This window comes from Spea bombifrons, chromosome 2 (assembly GCF_027358695.1).
Source record: "Spea bombifrons isolate aSpeBom1 chromosome 2, aSpeBom1.2.pri, whole genome shotgun sequence".
NCBI lineage: Eukaryota > Metazoa > Chordata > Amphibia > Anura > Pelobatidae > Spea > Spea bombifrons.
In genome coordinates, this window is record NC_071088.1 from 133,927,009 (window position 1) to 133,949,601 (window position 22,593).

The window sequence follows — 22,593 nt, forward strand, 5'->3', positions numbered from 1 at the left end:
GGAATTATCGGATTTATATGGAATTTACACAAACATTTAACAAATGAGAAGTGATGTATTATTTATGAAGCTAATTTATCTATCGAAATGATGAATTTTATATTGCACCTATAACTTGCATTTTTCATTATGATTTTTTTTCCAAGTTCCCTAGAGTAAATAATTCATACAAAACATATACGCTTAACCATGCCTCTATTAACTCTTTGTCTCCTGAACCTAAACTTAAATGAAGCTTCAAATCTTCCCCTGGTAGGAAAAACAGTATTTTGTGCAAATATATGCATAATGCATTGAAAATAACTGGGTTTTTTTGTACCAAAGGTAAGTTTGGTTTTTAATTGGAAAGTCGGATGAGCTCCACTTATGGGAACAATTAATATTACCTTTTATTTATGGAGGGATAAGAGTGCGGATCTGTTCTGTCGCGCTGTTACAATAAGGAACAGTGAACATTCACAAAACTAATATTGGCAACACCCAAAACCGACTGTAATATTAACCCCTTAAGGACCAAGGTTATTTTACAATGTTTTCCAAAAGCAAAAAAAAAAGAGAATTTTTAATGTTTGTGCTATGTATTCCCACTAACCAATTTAGTGCACCCCCACAAATGATATATTGTTTGTATTTTCCAGGACTAGTGGGGCTTTTAAAAAAAATATTAATTATTGTACATAAGCCATGGTTTAGAATGAACAAAATATATTTCTCACAGTTTTGTCTATAAAGACCACACATAGCAGGTGAAAATGAAAAGAAAATACAAACAAAATGTATTTAGGCATTCTAGGTGGCACACGGCACCTTTTTACCTTTCAACTACTTTTTGGGGATGGGTGCTGCATGCTGGAACATTAAAGAAAAATAACACAAAAGAGTAATTTCCCACTTCTCCTGAGCACTTAACTCAAAAGAGACCCCCAAATCATGAGAGTGCATGATTACGGTTGAACCAGAAAGGTGCACCTCATGCTTTTGGGGGTAAAACTAATCCTAAACCCCACTTACCTTTCTAGGTGACCCACTGCAGACACAAATCTAATGGAAACACAGCATTTTGTAGGTTTTTTTCTCTATTTTTTCACCTCAGGCACATTTTGGGATGGATGCTGCACATTGGGTTACCTGGGACAAAAAACAGCAACAAATAATATCCGAGGATTAATAGTTATAGTGATGTGTCCCTGAAGCTGCCTATGGCAATTGATTGATCGCTCTTATAGGGGACAAACATTAACTCCTAAGATGTACCAGGTACGTCACTGGTCCGCGGGGGACATTTTTCTCATGACGTACCTGGTATGTCATTGGACACGAAGGGGTTAACACATGATATGACATGCTGGTACTAAAGACCCAGAGAGCTTACAATCAATTAAGGATGGGAGGGGGGGTATTTGGAGATAGGAGAAGAGATAAAGAGGGTCCGGTGATGTTACGGGGTCTACAGGTAAACCATGGCAATTATTCTTCAGATACATTGATCCCAGTAGCTCCATCGGGTGCAGGGTAAGGCTCACCAGCGGCTATAATATATGTCAAGAGATGCTCCCAATGGGGTAATTCTGATCAGTTTGTATAATATCATTTAAGAATGATCTGGTGGACAGCTGAACCAATATGCTGTCCTTTGCTCTTCCGTCTACCCTACTGAACTAAATGCAGCACGAGAAGCAAGCTCAAGGCTAATTAAGGTCTTTAGTGCAGGAACAACAACATGGCGCCGAATGGGAATGATCTACCCGCAAATTCTGTTTCTTTGTTTTACCGCTAATGGGGAAAGCATTTAAAGGTGAACATTATGCTAGTTTTAAGAAGATTCTAGAACCATTTATTAACTATTATGTGTTTGTATTTATTTTTGGTATTTCTGATAGTAGTTTTGTATTTTTATTAAATCACTGGAAAGATGATACTACGCCCAGGGGAAGACCGGCTATAATAGTTCTAAATGCCTCTGTCCGCCCCGCTGGCACATTTCTCTCCTGTAAACTCCTTGACAAAGACTCCATACAGTTTCAATAGGAATTCCACCAAGGGGGGGGGATAAGAAAAGGCAGATTAGATGAAGAATTGAGAAGAAATTCCAGGCATGCCTTACACTTCACGGGGGTGATCACAAAAAGAAAGTACCCTCCCAACCTTTCCAATTAAAGGCTAGTTTCACAATCTTCTTTTTTTTTTTTATACAGAGAATACAAATTCTTTGCATTTTTAAGCAAGATCTCTATTTTAATAACAAAGACTACGCAAATGTCTGATTATATTTTCTACATTTTTAATGCTTTTATGTATGTTTTAACTTTTTTATTTACCTGTATTGCTTTATTAGCAGACAAATGCCTTCCACGTCATTGCAAAGTAGATTTTCTGTTAATTACAATCATCGCCCCGCAGGAGGTAAATAAGTATTCAGCGCAAGACCATATAATGAAATTATTTATATGGATTAGAACTACAGTATAATGTTTTGTATTGTCGTGTATTTTATATTGTATGGTATTGTACCGGACTCAAGCGTCTTATGTATCAACAATGATATCAGTTCAAAGTTCTAAAGGTGGTCTTAACACCATCAAAAACAAGTTTAAGGTTCCTGCTAATTGGACTTTTTAATAAAGGCAGGGTAATGAGTCTAACATAACAGTTTTAGTTATCTGCCACACTAAGCGTCGGTATATTCACCTTCCATTGACACCACTCAATGGTCATCAACAGAGTTGATCCGCCCGAGCTTCCGAGCCTTCTTCTTCCCTTTTATTTAGTATTTGTTGTTTGAGGTTATATTGTTGGTGACTCCATGGGGCATGAAGACACATATTCAACAAAAATGCCCAAACTAGAGGAAAAGAGGGCGCTGTGACCTCAAGGGGTTATCCTCATGGGGCAATCCAATAAATACCTTAAAAAAACACTCAAATGTGCTAGCATACACAATTTCACTCGCTGTCATTGAAGGAACGTCTTCCATATAGCCAACTGGTGCGTATCCGTGGAATTGTCTCTAACGATAATGTCTTTGTGCAGCGAGCTGTTGAGCTCCTTCCCTTAGGGATTATAGTGATGATATATTACAGCAATGTGGTGATTCGGTCGAAGAGAAACAAGTTACTTAAGCAAGGAAAAACTCTCAGGAGGTTAGAAATATTATACACAGACACTGGCATTTATTACAGCTGGACAACCAGCTTGGCCATATATTTAGAAGAAAAAAAAACCCTATTATGGCTTACAAGAGATCTGTCAACCTTAAGAATAGACTCAATAACAAAAAGAATGCTTGTGTACGGGCTGATACTTGGCTTAGTTTATCAAATTGTATGTACCGATGTGGTCCTTGTGTCAATTGTAATAGTTGTTATGGTAGGTGAGGCTTTTTTCCACAAAAACCTTTTTGTTTTGTTTTGTTTTTTATCTGCAAGCTTGATGGCGCGAGTTGGAGAAGCCCTCAAAAGTATCTTCTTCAGCTATAACTTTTCCTAGGGGTCCAATGCCATTTGAAAGTGGTTCCTAGACTTAGGGCATGGGTTGTATAGAGCATTTCATTCATCTTCTTCAAATTTTATAGCGCATTTGAGCTTTGTATGCAGTGGGACGAGGCTACGGAATGGGGCATCTACTAATACAACTTCATCGCCAGGTTTAAATGTCACCCAAGAGAGGAGCATGGAATGAGGTCCATGGAAGGCCTCGGACACCACATTGGGTGAAACACGAGAACTCATATTATCTACACCCTCATTCTTATCATCCGATGGGTCCAGGATAGGATTCCTCATCCCCAAATCTTGGCTGGATGCTCATATTCTATCTTCTTCTTAAAACTCTATAATGTTTTAGAACGGGAAGAAAAACAAGGAGATCGAGTAATTGTTTTTGATCTTTGCCCTAAGCCACTTTAGCTTAATGAGTTCCAAAATAATATATATCTGCTTTAAAAGGAAAAAAAAATACTTAACCAAAATGCCAACAGCATTCCGACAGTTTTTCACGCTCCGGTGGTTAAAATACAAGAATTTGTTGATGTGTATTTTTCAGAAGATGCAGATATAGAAAAAAAAAAGATGCTTTGTTTTGACACCGTCTTCAAGGTCTACATTCAAAAGGTTTCTAGATCCCCCAGGAAAGAGCCAATGAAACTACAGGGTAAGCAAACTATTATTTTTTATTTGCATTAATGGAACTTTGCGCGTTTTTTTGCCTTAAATAGATCTTTATTATTCTATCCCCAACAGGATGAAAACAAAAAATATATAAAAAAAAAAATGAATTACAGAATTGCTTATGTCAGCAAATATTATATCTTACAGGAAGGACACACATTCGGAACAAAAAATGCTATATCTTGAGACATTGAGAAATTTAAATAAAAAAAAAAAATACACACACAAGGTCCATTTTTTTTTGGCATTTCGTAACTTTTTTGTTCTGTGTTATACATTCAAAAGAAGTGCTGTGGGCAAAACGTCCATCATAATAAAAATTGCAACATGTCGTTATTAACTAGAAGTAGTAAGTGTGCAAGTTTAGAGAGCCGGTTCTCGTTGAGAACTCCGATAAATGCACCGATTATTAAGAACATAACGTGTACTGCAACTAGATACAGTTTTGGCAAGACACTAAACAAAGCACCATAAAAAATTCTACCAAGCAAAACTACATAAAAAGTTTGCTTTTGTATTGACGCTTTCTGCTGGATGCCATCGCGAAGCCCCTGGTAAATCAGTATTCACCGACCGGTTTTGAGCTCCCCTGAGCACAGACCTTACTGATCTTTATGGAGGCTGAAATAGAATCGGATGGTGGATTAGGATAAGCTACCCTTGATTTGAGCATCTTGGAAAGCTTGATTGGCTTGGATTAGGAAGCTGAGGGACCCAAGGGAGTATTGTCCAAGTTCAGCCTCTTGACTCAAGTTAGCATAATATTTGGCAATGTTGGAATTGGCAGTGTGATGTCATTTATATGAACTTAGTGGTCATTTTGTTAATCTAGCACCGAGAGCACAGAGTGTTCCATAAAACATAGTGGAAGCTAAATATGACTTGGAGGCAGAGCTGGCTTTACATGGGTCCTGGTGGGTCCATGGCACCTACGAGGATGGCAATTTGTCTCTCCAAGGCATGTTCTTGTTCATGTTGAAGTATATATTTATGGAGAAAGGGTGTTTTTCTGTGAATCTATCTGCATTGTTTTGGCCTCTCACTGCACTTCCCCAAAAAGGCTCCAATCGAGGAAGACTGTGCGCCCAGACGCTCCACCATTTTGTTGACGTGCACCGGGAGGCCAGATTTGTGGAGAGGTGAACGAAGAAAGAAGACAAGAAGAGGCAAGAGAAAAAGCAGAGCTGCAGGAAAGTAGACAGGGTCACGAAAGGAGTAGATGGAGAAGGTAGGAAGACATAGAGAGAGAGCGAATGGGAGTGTGAGAGCATGAAAACGCGAGTATATCACGATATAACATAATGGATGTGGTTTTAGTGGAGGTGGCAGCATTTCATCCTTGAAGATAATGAGGTTGTTTTTCAAAAGTACATTTTGAAAAACATAATAAATGTTGTAAATCAGTTATATCTACCATCCCCATGCAGGCTTTTTTGTTTGTAATGATAATAAATTTGAAGCCCCATCAAAGCACCTTATATTCTGATCTGAATCCAGTGAATAATCGATAACGTCGTATGAAGGTGTCTGTTTTATTTGCTTGCCGAGATAAGCGTTCTTGCGAAATTAATTGTGTAGAGCAAACATAACCAGTTCCAAGTTGGTAGAGAATTAGAAGAGTTTTTTCACAAACATAGATTACAACTGTTAGTAATTATTTGTCGGAAGTCTCTTCCTAAAGGGTCTTCTATCGAGCTTCTTACGATTAAAAAAAAAACATTTTCATTAAGAAAAACTACAATTTTGTGAAATTTGTGTAAAATGTGTGCGGTTTATTTTATACCCCTCTGCCACATGGAAGGTAAATATGCGGGGTACTATTTAACGTATTTAAGGAATGGGTATCATTACGGATAGGGGTATTCGCTACATCTTCCTTGAAATACCCGGTGACACAAAATCAAAGGCAAGTTTTAAAACAACTTTTTTTGTTTTGTTTAATTTAATAAAAAAATATAGAAAAATAATAAAATTTAAGTGATTAAAATAGTTTAATGTAAAACCACAGTTCTGTTTTTAGTGCATTCATTCTTAGGTTTAGAAAATGTTCATTGAAATGGTTTATATTAATTTAGTAGTCAATCATCGTCAAGATATTACAACGTATATATATTATTCTACTCAGGAGCATTTTAAAATAAATGTCTAAATTATACTTTTTCTAACCCAGAGGTGACAATTTGTATAAATTGCTATGACTTGTCAGCCTAAAATAGGTAGTACTGACCCGGCCCTTGACAGGTCTTCTGAAGCTGTAATTGAAGGTTGTGTTCACTACAAAACAGGTAGGGTTGTAGTATAGAAATAATGTTGAAGACATTTGTGGATGGGATATTAAATACTAGTTTTCATACCTGGGAACGCTCTAGATTTACAGAACCTCTGGGGTAGCTTTTGTTCTCCAAATTGTACTTCCCCACCCCATAACTTCCCACCTACTGGGTGCTGGCCCCACCCACACTTACAGCTTACCCTAAACCCTCCCACAAGGAGCTGGAGAGGAGGAGCTCTGGGGTCCAGACTTTCCAAACATACGATTTATGGAGAGCTCTGCAAGATTTCAGAAAACACACAACACCCCCCACTCTTTTGGGTCTTTCCAGCAAAATAGCAGCTGATTTGAGGATTCCCAAACTGGGAACGTAACTGGGCATACCTGGTGGCTCTTGGTATGGCAGATGATCGCTTTTTTGGGGGGACCCTTTTCAGTTCTGGACGGGGTGGTTCTTATCTCTGCCCCCCCTTCCAATTTAGCCCACCTGTGGCTTACCACACTTGTTGGTATGTCTATCCCTGCACCCTCTGACACAGGCCCATCGTTTCTGGTTCCAATATGGATTTAATCTTAAAAGTAGCCTTTACCGGGTGATAAAGCCCAGTACAGAGACACCGTATTAACTTGTACAATCTGATAACATTGACTAATCTGCCTAATATAGACATTAAGGGATAACAGCGTCATTTAGTTGACATGCTGCATGTAAACTGTATAGTTCAAAAAGAGGAAAAGGTTAAAAGCGATAGAAACTATTAACCCTTTGGGTGCTATGACTGATCATTGATTACTTGAATGTCACGGTCTATTCAGGGTTGCTCTAGCCCGAGTTGTTAAATATTTATGTCTCCCCACCACCAGGAAACAATCAATAGAAAACTCATGCCTCGTGGGTAGGAAACCACATGCTTGATATCTAGAACAGACATGAATTGCAATTATATAGAAAATAGATATTAGCGCTTCTGCGAAGGTGGCTGTGAGAGGCATTAAGAATGGGAACACAAGGGATCGATTTGTTTCTTGTACCTCCGGCTCAAATAATTGGAACACAAGGTCATTTATGTCTGCAGAAATGTGTCCAAGGAGAGGTAAAGCCAAGATCAAAGCATTGAGTCCTTCCGTTCGCCCTCCCATATTTTTTACTCTTGAAAAATGGTGGATATCCGTATTATAGCAACTTGTTATAGCAAGTTATTACGAGAGCAACTCGAGTCTGGCAGGTTATCAGTCCCTAAAATCGGTATTCAGTATCAAACTATTCCCCCAGCAGACATACATTTAATTGCACTTTCTTATTCCATTTCTACTTGTTGACCCGAGTCCCTGTTGTTTTTCATCGGCTTTTGGTTTGCATTTTCTTTATACCTTTTCATCTCTTGTAAGTGAAGGCATTTGCCTGCTGGTTTAAATGTGGACTGTCAAGATCAAAACATCAACCTTGATTGTTTTGAGGTCTTTCCGATTAGATTGGAGCAAGGACACAGCCGATGACTATCCATCCCTACAGTCAAGGTAGTTCCCTTTGATCCAGAAACATATCTGTGCGTATTTTAGTGGCGTGATACGCACGGCTACATTAAAATCTTGCATGTTGCCGTCCTTGTCAACCCATTGGTTCCCGGAAAATATTCCGATGATCTTTCTTTCCCATTTTTGCTTCTGTCTCTTCCACATCCTCACGTAGACCCCCGATCCACTAGCACCGGGCTGAGCGTCACACTGCTGGTACATAAGGTCGTACGTCTCATCCTTAACGTCGCAGAACCGGTAGACTAGATTACCTGGTCTATCATTATCATAGCCAGAGAAATGGATCCTCCCGCCTGGTAACTGCCGACCACTGGGGCTGACACCGATCGTCATGAACTTTCTTTTGTGGGGTTTCTTGAGCTCCAACAAAGCATAGTCATAATCCATCCCGATATCATTCGCATTGCCTTTGATCCAACCTTTCGGAACATGTGTCCTTTTCACACGTATCCATTGGAACTTCATCTTATCAGGAGTTCTCGAATTTGTCTTATTAAGTCCTTTTTCGCCGTCTTTATACTTGGGTTTTAGGAACCCCACTCTCAGCTTCTGTGCTCCTTTAACATAACTCTTGCCGTCGTGGATGCAGTGAGCTGCCGTGAGAACATGCTTTTCGGCCACCAGAGTTCCAGTGCAGCCGGTGGATAGTTTCACCGATGTTGAAAAAGGATAATTCAACAGAAAGTCTTTCCCGTATATGTTAAATCGGCTATCATATCCATAGATCTGTCTCTTGGTGCGGGATTTACCAGTGCTTTGTTCCGATTCAACCCTGTTGGCAAGAACATAAATGCCTACATTGGTTAAGGTACGGCTCCCGTTAGAATACAACGTTTCGTAGGACATGTACTCTTTAAGTTCCTCAAATGTTGGCATCGGTGAATGTTTGTGGCAGTCCGGGCCACAAGATGAGGCCACATCTAGCCTTGGCACTGCGTCAAACTGGGCTTTCTCTAAACCTGACGTAGACTGGGGAAGGACAACTGGAACTTTGAAATTTGGCCAGGTTGGTTTCCAGTTAGGGCTGTAAGGTTCCACGTTGGATATTGCCAACAGGAGAAGGCAAAGAGCAGGAATTCTTGCAGGCAACATTGTGGATGTTAAACTGTGGGAAGAAACAAAAAGAACAAATATTATAAATAGTATATAACCAATTATAAACTTTACATTCATTATCCGCCTGATTGGCTATAGGTTGTTAATATTTTAATACGCAAGAGAGAAGCTTTAAAGATGTTTGCTGAAAGGTTGAGGAGCACCATCATGGCTTTCATCTCCTCTTCTACATGGCTGATTGGTGTGGTGGAAAAATGGAAAGAAGAAGAGATTAATATCAGTGCCCACAATCCTCAGAAGAAACCCGGCTTCTCAGAAAATTGGAATCTTCTATTTTAAATATAGTTAAAACACAGCATATAGTCATTTTTTACAAATAAAACACAACTGGGAAAGAATTATGATGTATAAAACTAAAAGGAATCTGTAAAAAGTGGGAGGCTCTATGTTATTTCATATAATTTCATTCACATTTAGCATTTTATTATCTACAGCTGGAGGCCATCCCTTTGCTTTCTTGAAGGCTGTTTTTATTCTACCTTTTTGAATTTTACGCACCAAAATAACGTTTTTTTTATTATTATTTGTGCCTGGCATAGTTTGTTTGCTCTAATGCAGTTTGTGGTTGAATATAATGCGACATGATATTATAATATAATTATAATATAATATAATAATAATAATAATAATAATAATAATAATACAAAGTAACCTATGGTAACCTATAGGTTTTGAATTCAGCCAGCAGAGGGCAGTATTCCATGGCATAAATAGAGTCTGCCCCCCCCCCTTCTAGCATTTAGGCCTTCGCAAGAACAAGTGCATGGAAAATCTAAGTCACACAAGTAATGAAGTGACTTCTTTCTGTGCAAGTTCCGAGCCCCTTGGAATTACTTGCAGCGAAGCCGTTTCCATTTCTCTTTCTTCCCGGGGTCATCCCGCATACCAAAGTTCAGGACACAGCTGTTTATTGTGCTTGGGGCTCTGTGAAATTAATGAACGAGGAACTCTCCTATTAAAAATAAACGATGCTGCACCAACATTTACGATTGCTTTATTTATCGGATGTAGAGACAAAAAATAATGAACGCACTTGGCACATGTCTAAGGATCAGCTATAACAATAGAAATGTTCATTTAAGCCTTTGTGCGCTGGCTGAATATCTACAACTTTCGCATGCAGTTTTTCCATCTGTGATACTTTTAATAAAAGGAGACATGGCCGTCTATCATGTCATAGCCACACGCTACCATTTTATCCAGCTGCACCTGACCTGCTGCTGAAGTGGCAGATCAGGTGACTATGGGGCGCTGTCTGCCAGCAGCCCACCAAGCAGTTGCTCAGTCTGCCAGATGGCCGGCCCAAGCCCGATTACTTCTGTACCTGGTGTTCTAAGGGTTAGAACACTACTTGCTTCTCACCTACCTTTAACATCTCTAATCACATCCGAAAACTCCATCTACTTTGAAATTTCTGCCTGGGAGAGATGTTCCTCACACGGTGTAGCTACCTTGTGGGTTGTTGCTCTGCTCAGTCTTGCCATGGTGTATGACTTTTGACAGTAAACTTTCTTCAGTTTGTTGGTGAGTTTGACTGTTCCTCACCCCATTTTATTCCTCCTTCACAGCTGTTTCTGCTTCAGTTAATGATTGTGTTTCAACTTACATATTAAATTGATGATCACTGGCACTCGTTTGGTATAATTGTTAAATCCCTGGCTGTGTGCGAGTGTACCTGGAAGAATTGATGCTGTTGAAGGCAAAGGGTGATCACACCGAATATTTAATTCATTTAGATTTTTCTTCTGTTTACTTACTTTGCATTTTGTAAATGTTTTATTATAATCTTTTATTTATATAGCGCAAACAATTTACGCATTGCTTCTTACAATACATATATTCAAGGGGTCTGACTAAACTAGTATTGACAAACCGATACATTAGTTATGCCCTGCTTACATACTTACAATCTTGAAATAAATAAAACCTATTAACATGTCTATTTCTGGAAGCGTTCTTTGTTCATACCTGCCTAAAACTCAGTAATATATATATATATATATATATATATATATATATATATGTTTAATTCTACCTATAGGAACTTATATTCTAATATTTTATATGAATTTAAACTTTATTTTTCTCTTATTGTGTTATCAGTCGTGCAAAAACAGGGTTTATTTTACAGATCCACTAATTTCCTGCTAGACTGCAACCCAAAAGCTGACAGTACTTATTCGGAATATGATACATCCTCCATGTGGTTGGCAATAGAACCTAAATTAACATTATTTAATGGATATAGAAAAAAAAAAAAACATTCATTCTCAAATACAAAGCAGGGTATAACTGACGGAAAAGTATTAACACTTAATTTCTAAAAGGGATGCACACTTTGGGGATAATTTCCATCACATTTTGCCCAAGAGACCTTTAATGTCGGTGAACTTGAAATTAAATATGTGGAGAAAACACCCTTTTTTTTTTACCGGTATGACTCATTCTCTGAATCATTCACAGGAGAATATGAGAACATGTTAGTTCACAAATTAATGGAAAATCCCCCAGATGTTTAAAAAAAAAAACCCCAACGATGACGTTTTCAGGGAAAAGAAGGTATATTTCCATTATGGAAGACTCATAAAAAGTTCCATAGTAAATACTTGACTCAGTTTTTCGATTTCACATTTTCCATAGATGGGTGTGTAAAGTTTACAATAAAGGTGGTCCTCATATGAATTGTGGGATCCTCTCATGGTAAGGAACTTAATTTATATTAAAGGGACGCTCCATACATAATGAAAATGAGGACTGAGAGGTCCCTTTAAAGTTTTCTGGTTTCTCCCTTGCCTGCCTCGTTTAAATTGATATGGTGTCCCCTATTTTTCGGGCAGGAGATGTGGGGTGACCCTGCTTCTGTGGCCTGTGGCCGCATATTATTAAACGTAAATATTATATATATGATATCATTATATATTATATAAAAAAAAAAGTTCCTTTGCTGCAGTACTTTTACCAAATAAGTGAGCCAAGGTCATCTCCTATCTCCAGCGGTATTATCAGTAGCATGTGAAGAATGCTATGTACTTGTGTAGTTCTTTCTTAATAGACGAAGGGTAACGGGTCAAGTGCTGACCTCAGAAAGCTGACTAACAAATCCTTGGAGCCAAAAAGCGCACCTATTTTTGTGAGTTACAATCTTATTTGTGTATTAGTGTCGCACTACAACACACGTGTACAATTTAAAATATGCACAAAAACTTATCGTACAAAATGTTAGAATTCTATTCATTAAATAAAGCTATGTATTGGTGATTCCTAATTAACATAAGCAATATATATGTTGTGTTTGTACTTTATATAAACCTACACTTTATCCCTGGGACCTCTGGGTATGCAGATAACTTAAAAATTACCGTACAAAAGGAAACATGATCTTTCATCATGCTATAAAACACATGCTATAAACTGATTAAAGGAGCACTCTAGCCCTATGTTCATGTTGGATGCTGGTGCGTGTGGCCAGTGGCTTGAAATGCCTGACCACACACTGATTGGAATCCATGACAAAGTAACTTTGACATTCAGCTAAAAAATAGAAAGTACAATTAAACTGTTCATTTAAAGAAAAAAAATATATTTTTTGTCATATTTCTCCTTTAATGCATTAACAAAAATCATAATAATGAGCTGAAAATATAATCCAATGCAAACAGAGAGCCCACATACCTGCGTCTATTCCAACTTTTTTTTATTTGTTCTAATTATTTGATTATAATAAATATCAGATTTGGTATACTATATTAAAAAAAGAAGCACAAAAATAAAAAGTTTTGGGACAATATACATTGTTTTTGTAGGGTTTTCAAAATGACATTGACAAAAAGGGACCATTCTTGACAATAATTAATTTGTATTTCCTCTTGGTTTTTCCCCCCCGGGGAAGATGATGCCAAGGGGAAACGTACCTTAATTTAACTATATATGGAAACATGATGCCAACCTATGGTTAGGATGATACGTTGGGGCCACTTTGACACAAAATAATAACTCGACTTGCATTCATAAGTGCTGTTACTATTTGTTAACACACCATATGGGGGCTTTTACGATATTTGCAATAAAAGATTTGCACTTACGCTTCCTGCCTTCTCCGCCGAGAATATAAGGTATCCCCGCTTTTAATTAAAAACCCCCCGTTTTTTGGGGGCTGCTCATTTACGAGTTTTATAACATTTTAGAACGGTGTCCGATGCCAAAGAAATTTTCTTTATTTTTTCTTTTTTTATTGCAAATATGTTAAGAGCTGCCGAGTGCTGTATTACAAGATGCTAACGCAAGCGTTGTTTATGCTCTACGGGTTAATGATAAATATGCGTCTTTTTGGTAAGAGAGTCCCCTTGGCAATATTATGGGTCATATGCCATTATAAATTGCCCGCTTCATCATATAGCTGAATTGGGATGGGATATTCCCCATGGGTACTCTGAAGTTTAAAGACGTGCTTTCTGTTGGTAATCACTCATTGATGGGCAGCAGATCCAGGGTGCACTCACTCCGACTCCCCCTCCGATGCGCCATTGCTGGGGCAGTTACAAGGAAGATCTTTGATGCCCCCCTTCCTATACAAGGAAGCATTAAAAGGTGAGCCCCATCAATATACGACATCATATCATACCCCAGGGAGATCAGTAGCGACCTCAGTAGCGGTTCTAGAGGGGGAAGCTGGGGGTGCTAGCCTGAATAAGGTAAATCCCCCATATATCGGGTGACCCTACACAAAGCATAGAAACGTTTTCTGATCTAATAGACCAGATTTATACTGTCATAAGAGGCATGTAGATAGAGCTGATGTCCTCGAGACACACTAACAGTGCCGGATTTAGTAATTAGCACATTCTGTTCCCATAGAGACATTCCAAGACCCGGACCATTGGTGTGGCTTGTGAAATGAGTTGGGGGCCACCGCGATGATCTGTAAATCATACATGCTATGAGCTGTGCTTCTATAGTAGTAGGTGTCTAATAGGTGTTTCTCACTCCTGTATTTTCCTTATCTTCAGACTAACCTGCCCCTTATCAGGGTAAACACGGAGCAGGAGAGAGCTAGAGGGAGGATCCGGCTGTTCTTGTGATTTAATAGGAAAGTCCATAGTTACTTTGTTTCAAGAGTGAAACATTCCATGGTTCGGACTCCATATGGTGTGTAAAAATGTTATAATTTAATATAGAATGTTTCGTTGAAAGGTCTCCTTTAATTTTGCTATTATTAGTGAGGAAGTAACCATAACCATAGCTATAATGAGCATTTCCAGAGATTTTACCCCAATCTCAGATTTTTAGGGTGAATGGGCAGATTTTCAGGGTCACACAGTCTGGAGCTGACTCCTCCATATTCTAATCTGATTTCAAGATAAAATAGGCATCCCGTGGTTTTCTTGCTTTTATATTAGCGTTAAAATTTCCTGCTTGAATACAGGTGACTTAATCCAGAATATATTTACCTCCTGACAAGTCATGGCTTTTTATAAGGACCGTTATTAGAGCCATTTGGTTGTTACCATTATTGAGTCGCTACAATAGAATCTTTGTAGTAAAGGGTTAATATTGAAAGACACTCCAGGGTCCCTGGATATTCATGCAGCCTCGATACATGGACATCTGGATACATGGACACCCAGGGACTTTTTAAATGAAAAGACCCTGGGAGTCTGTAAAAAAAAGACTACAAAGCACCGGGGGATGCAACTAGACATGGGGGCTAAACCATAACCCAAGGAGATCTGCTTAACCCTTTCAATGACAACCACATATATGATATATGGTTTTAAAGCAGACCAAGAGAGCTAAGGTCATCTTGGACATCTCTGTAGTATATTGATGGCTGTTCCCATTGTTATACACATAGCATGGGTTTCTAATATATATATATATATATATATATATATATATATATATACACATTTATTTATTGTGTGAAGTTTGTGTATTTAGTGGATAGAACATGAAGGACCTAAAAAGTGACGTATTGATTTTAAACTTCTGAGAAAAGGAAAGATTCCTCACATTCTTTTAATCTCGTGTCACTTAAACCCTTACCCTGATCTTGCAAAATACACATAAAAAGCATGTAATAAAGGTCAGCCCGGCCATAAACATTCACAGCGCAGTTAATGGGTGCGAGCGATTCTATAGACTGACGATAAAATATTAATACCGTTATGAATATATGTTTTTATTAAAAAAAAAACATCGAATGGAAAAACATGGGGCTGAAAAATATGTATTAAAAACAATCAGAGACAACTGTTTATATGTAAACAGAGGACAGACGATATTAAAGGTGCTGTTCCACCCAAATGCATACCTCCCAACTGTCCCAATTTGGGCGCGATTTTGCCACACTATCCTGTTGTCCTGCCAAGCTCTACCTCTGTCCCAAGGTAGACCTCGGCAGCCCTGTGCGATTCAGTCCCAATTTCATTTTTCGGTGTCTAGGACACCGGAGAACGCATACCGTGCATGCGCAGCGCTGCCAGGGACACTCCACCTCCTAGGCTCCGCCGCCAGGGGTAAAAGTTGGGAGTTATGTAAATGCAGCATTAGAAACATCATTCCTCGTACCCTTGAGTGTCCGGTACCCTCCCCAGGAATTACGCTTCTATCATGTAAAACGTTCTTTTGCCTGCTAGTCATGTGACAGAAAGGCAGATGCTGATAGGCTGTTGCCATAGAACTGGAAAAGATTCTTAAACGCTTCTGTGTTATTTTTATGTGGTTAAACATACATTAAACATGTGATTAAAATGGTCGATCTGCTAAGGTTTATTTGCTTAGTACCCTAGAGAATGCAAATCATATTTTGTGTCAGTGGAACGGCACCTTTAAGATGGCAACAGAACTGACACAGGCGTCCCTGTCCATCTCTCAGACGCTTCAAAGGTCACTTATGAGGTCATGACTTAATCATATGCTGCATTCGCTGAAATGGTTTCGATCTAAACCCTTACAGAACAAAATCAAAGAGGGTTCCTTTGCAGCGATGAACTCTGAGCCTGAGTCTAGAAGGGCAGGTCCAGGGGGCAGCAGTCTGAGGGACCACCTGCGGTGCCCCCTCACTCAATGGGCCAGTTACAAGGGAGATCTCCAATCTTCCCAACTGGCCCATTTACACTATGGAGGACTGCGCCACGGAATAAAAAGCCCTGTGCACCTTTAAGGCACGAAGCGCCAGGATATGACATCATATCTCAGCGCTCAACCGTCAGGAGGGAGGGCTGCCCTGGGTCAGCCATAGGTCCGTACCCATGGTAAATCCACCACTGTTCTTTGGACAGGCAGATGAGAAAACACTTCTCGGTCCTGAAAATATTCCACATGCTAAAGAAATATCTTCACAATGATGTTCTAAAAGTGTCCCCGCACCGCAAATCAATTCTGTTCTCTACAGGTAACCATGGCAACTAATGTATACATCATCCAGATTTCCAATATGGCCGCCTGAGGGATGCCCGCTCACCCTCCGAGGCCATCTTCTGTACTATTCCGCAAATTTACCCTTTTTAAATAACCTTCCACCTATACATTTGCTAGCCAATTATCTTGAACCATGTATAGATGAAATATTACAGGTACATTTCAACATTCTTATTACATAATAATTTAAAAAATACCATAGAATACTAAAACATTAACACTATATTTTAGGATGTTTTTATGCAGGCGCACGCCGGTATATCTACCCCTCTGGGCGAGACTTTGTATTGTGACGCGCTCAGACTTTATAATGATATCACAGAAACAGAACCTCAATGAGCTAAGATTGATTGACATGACGTAGAAGAGCTCCAACCAACTGAATAAACAAGAGAAAAGCCACAAAAGACGACATTTGCACAAAAGAGTGAGATGCCGAGGCCTTTTGCCTTTCTTTGGTATCAGAACCACTGAAGCGTAGCGTGAAGAACTTAAGAATAAAGTTTTAAGTACGTCGAGCCTGTGGAAGATGGTGTCGGAGGCCAACGTCAGAAGGTGAATGTGGAGAAGAAGACCGTGCGACAAATTATAGGCCGAGCTGAGATCTGATGATAAAAAATACAGCGACAGCCATCGAAGTTCTAAATTGAAGGGATGGTTCCTGTGAAATGGTCCTTTGTGGAAACTAAAGGGTTTGCAGGAAAGTTGGCTTTCAGCTCGAGGGACCAACAACCCCCGTGAGCTTCCGTGCAGTTAGATCAGTGAGAACTTTTAAAGTCCATTGAATTACACATTGTACAGGGCCAGGTTAGCCCTTACCTGCTGGAGAAACCTACCAGCATTGGTGCTTCATGATAAAAAGCGAAGTGTAGGAGTTAAAATCAGATCCCATTATCTCAAAAGTCTCACCGATCTCCATTAGACATCCGTGATCTCCTGCATCAGAGGACTGAGCATGTCAGACAGATTTATGTTACTATTTACTGAGAGGCAGGGGTATCGCTTGTTTTATTGGCTGCTCGGAGCAGCGTTCGCTTCACTTTTTGTTTCTGTGAGTTCATGTTATGTGACGCGCTACTTTTTTATGTCCCGTTTACTGTTTGTACAGCACCGTGGCATATGGGGGCGCTATATCCATCAATAAATAATAACAATAGTGTGGTATATGAAGAAGACGTAATGGGAATATTAAATGGTCACTAAAAATGTGGGCTGGGGAACCTTATTGTTGTGTATTTGTGACATTAACCCCTTTAATGACAAAGCCCGTACATGTACGGGCTCAAAATGCATTGTGGGACCGCCCGTTGTCCTTAAGGGGTTAATGTAACGCATGGCTCTGTTGCCGTGTTGGACTCCATTAAAGCTGCTGTTCCACCTCCTCATCTGAATTGAACTTTTTTGCAATTATTAGAAATATCACTGCTACTTCTTTCAAATGCCCTGAACTATTTATTCAATCTTTTAAACATTTGCTTGATTCGCTATTTGTGCCCGGAACGCTTAATTGTCATGGGAAACGAATGCAGGCGTTGATAGGCTGTTGCCATATCAACTGAAAATGCTTCTTAAAATAATTTTGCTTTGCCGTTATGCGAAGATCTAAAGCTAGGTTTTAATGGAAGGAATCTTTACTTTGGTAGATAAGTGGAACAGCCACCCAACAGAAGTGGCAAAGGCTCATATTTAAGAGGAACAGAGGCCGTAAGAGGCTTCTATGGAAGTGGTTTATCCTGTGAAAGGTAATATTATGTTGGGGGGGGGATAACGCTGTAATACAGGTATCCAAAGCACATCCTCAAGACATACAGTACCTTCATTAGCCACATAATACAGTAGCGGGTCATGTTACACCCAGTCCGGCAGACATGACCCCTGGCAAGTACTTTTCATTTCACAGCACTGAGAACTAAACCGGATTAACCTAGATTGAAAAGGCTTCCGAGAAGAGAACAGTTCTTATTTCTCTGCCGTTCCTTTTTGCTCGAAAAGCAATATTGTGAGCCGCCGATAAACCGACGAGCAGACCCCAGGGCTCCCCCGCACCGAAACACCAAACGCAAGCCGTCCGGGAGCAGCGAGAAGCAAGACTTCTTTTGTAAATCAAAATACAAAAGTTGGTTTCTCGTTTCATTTTACTTTTTTATCATTTCATCGAAACAGAGAATTTGCCAGCAGATAAAGCCCATCCGGTCTGCCCATTTTTCATGGCGTAGAGACTTTAGCTCATGGTCTTCTCTTAGATTCAGGAGCCTATCCCATGCATGTTTAAATTCCCTCACTGTATAAGCCTCTACCACCTCTGCTGGGAAGCTGTTCCCTTTATATACCACCCTATCAGTAAAATCAAACTTCCTTACATTATAGCAAACCTCTGACTCTCTAGGTTTAAGTTATATTACAGTCTTTGTTTATAATTAATCTAACACTACAACAAATATTTCAATATACTTTCATTCTTATAAAAATCCCCAGGTATTCACATACTATTTTTCATTGAGTTATAGCTGCTGGTCACTCACCTACTGCCAACAGTCTCGTACACAGTCCTACAGTACCTGCCAATCATCTGCTGCCTACCATTTATAGACCAATTATATTCTTAAGGGAACATCTGAAGAAGGGACCTCTGAGCTCATGAATGTGGCTCTACATCTGGGGTCACTAAAGGTATCACTGACTTCTTTTCTGGACCATTAAGTCCATGGGCATCTGCAGGCAAGAAGAAGTAACCCCCCCCCCATAATCAATTGGTATTTATAGGGAATTGCTAATTTTGCCACATACTGTATATACTTATTCATGCACTATTCACTCTCATCATGCACACACATGTACTGCCAACATTCCTTCACATGGACAACACATCTGCTGCTTGGATTCCAACATGCAGGTTCATTCCTGCCAGCTGTCCCCATACAGAGAACCCATATGGCCGAGTATCTACTGCCAAATGCTCCTCATATACAGATATATCCAGCTACTGCCCCATTCCCTCACCCGGACATTGGGGTCACTCAATTGCTCGTCTTGCAAGAAGCACTGACCCTGAACAACACGACCAAGAAAAGTTTTAAGAAGTCACCAAATTATCTATGTATTAAATAGGACCTGCAAATCCGTTCTTTAGTGAATAGACCTTATTATTACTTCCTCAAGGTCCATAAATATAATGCCAACATTGACTCATAATCATCAAACTAATCGCACCTTGTAAAGCCTCCTACAGGCTGCTCTGCCAATGTGATTAATACACAAACATAGAGAGGATCTGAGGTCAGATCAGACCCATTCAGCCTCGTCTAGTCTGCCCATTTTTCCTGATGTAAAGCCTCAAACCTTAATCAGTCGTTGGTCTCGTCTTAGATTCAGGAGTCATATCCCTGTCCCATGCATGTTTAAATTCCCTCACTGTATTAACCTCTACCACTTCTGCTGGGAGGCTGTTCCACTTACCTCCTTGCCTACCAATAAAGTAAATCTTCTTTACATTCCATCTAAACCCTCTGACCTTCTAGTTTTAGATTATTTTTTCTCCACCTTGGAAATACACTTCCCTCCTGCACTTTGTTAAATCCCTTTAAGTATTTAAATGTTTCTATCATACCTGCTCCAAGCCGGACACATTGAGATCTTTTAACGCTCGCAGTCCAGGATTAATGCGATTCCTTCTGCAAGTTAATAATCACTACCTAGCTTCACAGCAACAGGGACTCCAACCTTACATTTAAAAGACAGATCAGCAAGAAGACCCTGCATACATTGCTGGTGCAAATAAAAGATCATATAATTATTATTAGTATTATTAATTATCATTATTATTATTAATTATTATTATTATTCAGCAGCTCCAGGAGGTGATCTGGTAACATAGTTGAAAGTGTTTAAAGCAATAAGTTTGGTACAATGTGTCACTTACCAGATGTCTGTAACCAGTTAATGCTGCAGATCCTCCTCCAGACTGTGCTGGGCAGCCAGGATCATAACTCCAAAATGAACTTATGCCAGGAGGGTGGTGGTTATCACAGGTCACAGAGCTGTCTCTTCCTTCTCCATGACACAGCTCACCCTGTCATCACCCACTGGGCTGTGCATTGGCTGGGCTGGGAGGTATCACAGAGCAGGTGCCTTTCTCTCTCCCCTTCTCTCTCCCCTTCTCTCTCCCCTTCTCTCTCTCTCTGCTGGGATCAGAGAACTTTTCCTGTGTTTAAGTCACTGAGTAAGGAAGCTCCAACACTTTCAAGGCAGCAGCAGCAGCTCCAGCATCACGTGACCCCTCCCACCCATAGGCTACTGCCCCAGAACAAACAGCTCCAGTGGGAGTGGGAGTGGGAGCTGTGTCCCTGGAAGGGGCTGTTCTAACTTAATCTGACACTTGGACTCACAAAAAAACTTGTTGAGTGAAAGGCTTCTGGCTGTGTCATGTATTCACTGCATACCCCCCCCCCTTCCAAACTATGCAAAAAGTGCCACACAATGGAAAAAACCCATGCACTGGGCTTTGTTCCAGGAGAGAATGCAGAGCAGGCTTTGGGAGCTCATTCTGGCTGCTAAGTGATCTTTCTACAGAGAAAACTTTTCTGTTTCTATATAAACATGGAATATAAAGACAACACACATCATAAACTGGGATCTTACATACACACCATACCTGCCAACTTCCTAGGGCATTAGAGACTAGTCCCTATTTTGATTTCCTTATATAGTATCCCGCTTTCCTAGAGGAACTTGTCCTGAGGTTTAAATGCATGCTTGTCTTTAGGGGGTTAATACAGTTTAGTTAACCAATTGTTACTACGCAGTACTGTGATAAATGGCTTTTATATGCTAGTGTGGTCAACTGTAACAAAATCTAACAAAAAAAAGTAAATCCACTAGAATTTGTGATTTTTGTGTTTATTACATTTTAGATATATGGGGCAGATGCCGTATTCCAAGAAAGTCTGCTTACCTAAAATACTAACAGTGGAACGTTTTTAATGCAGTTTGAGTATGAAGTGTTAATGACAACCACAAAAAAGAAAAAAAAGTCCATAAATGGCTTTATAAATCCAAACCAAAAGTATATGAAATAAGGACAATTAGTAGATTTAAAGTGAATATGTTAGATTTTCTGGAGTGTATTAATCCAGCGAGGCAAGCCTAGCCTGGAATAGGAAAGTGGCCAAAATAATTACAGCCACACCAACTAAATACAGAATTATTTATTATTATTAATGATTTGTATAGCGCCATCATATTCCGTAGCGCTGTACAATGGGAACACGCAATATAAAAGGTACAAGCTTATGACCTAGAATTATGGCAGTTGGAAAGGTTGTCCTCTTATATGTGAAAAACAACCCTGCCCCTGCTAATAATAATTTCCCTAGTGTTATTAACCCATAAACTTTAGTGAATATTTGTATTATAATTATTAGTAGTAATATTACACTAAACTAACAATTAGTCATGGAGGGATAATCGATGCATTGCAGAGGGTGCAAATCTGCACCAGAGGAATTTTCCCTGTGGCAATCCCTGCTTGAACACAGGTATATTTCTAAAACAAATGGGCTAGAGTGTAGAAAGAAAACGCTGGCTTAACCAAAACTGGGGAAATCGTACATATTATGTTTATGATGGAAGCCGAGTTTACTTTGAAAGCTGTGAGAAGGTGTAGATCGAGCATTTGGGGAGAGTATTATTGGAGGTAACATGCTTTGTCACACAACCACAGGGTCCATATAAAATGTGAATTAAGGAACTGTCTAGACTTTTTATGGGAGAGCAGATCTGTTGCTCGAAAAGTCCCTGAAAGTGACCACATTTACCCAGAAGTAGCATTATTCACCAACCTATACATTGTCAGGTTAGTCTCTTTCTTCATTCAGCCCTATTGAGCTGGAACTAAAAGTCAATTGACTATTTGATCTATACATGTTGCAGGACCAGCTCACCTCCCTGTTCAAGAAAAAAACATGCAATGGCTGGCCCTTCATACTGCATAATGCAAGCTGGAACTGCAGCTTCCATGTAGACACTTACTTTATTTAATGTACTAAATCTCTTGATTTGTTTGACACTGGTCCCATAAACATAGCC

At 39.5% G+C, this 22,593-nt stretch overlaps 1 protein-coding gene across 1 annotated transcript; it reads right to left on the reverse strand.

Annotated features, from left to right (window-relative positions):
• Positions 1-7,785: 7,785 nt before the first annotated feature.
• PRSS23 (serine protease 23) lies at positions 7,786-20,798 on the reverse strand. Its single transcript, XM_053456568.1, has 2 exons — positions 20,429-20,798; positions 7,786-9,079 (listed from the first exon to the last, which is right to left on the reverse strand). Exon 2 carries the CDS (start codon positions 9,064-9,066, stop codon positions 7,936-7,938), a length of 1,131 nt encoding a protein of 376 aa, XP_053312543.1. The 5' UTR covers positions 9,067-9,079; positions 20,429-20,798; the 3' UTR covers positions 7,786-7,935.
• Positions 20,799-22,593: the final 1,795 nt, after the last annotated feature.

Excerpts from the sequence above, each read along its gene's own strand:
- PRSS23 (XM_053456568.1), bottom strand. The coding sequence starts at position 9,066 with ATGTTGCCTGCAAGAATTCCTGCTCTTTGCCTTCTCCTGTTGGCAATA.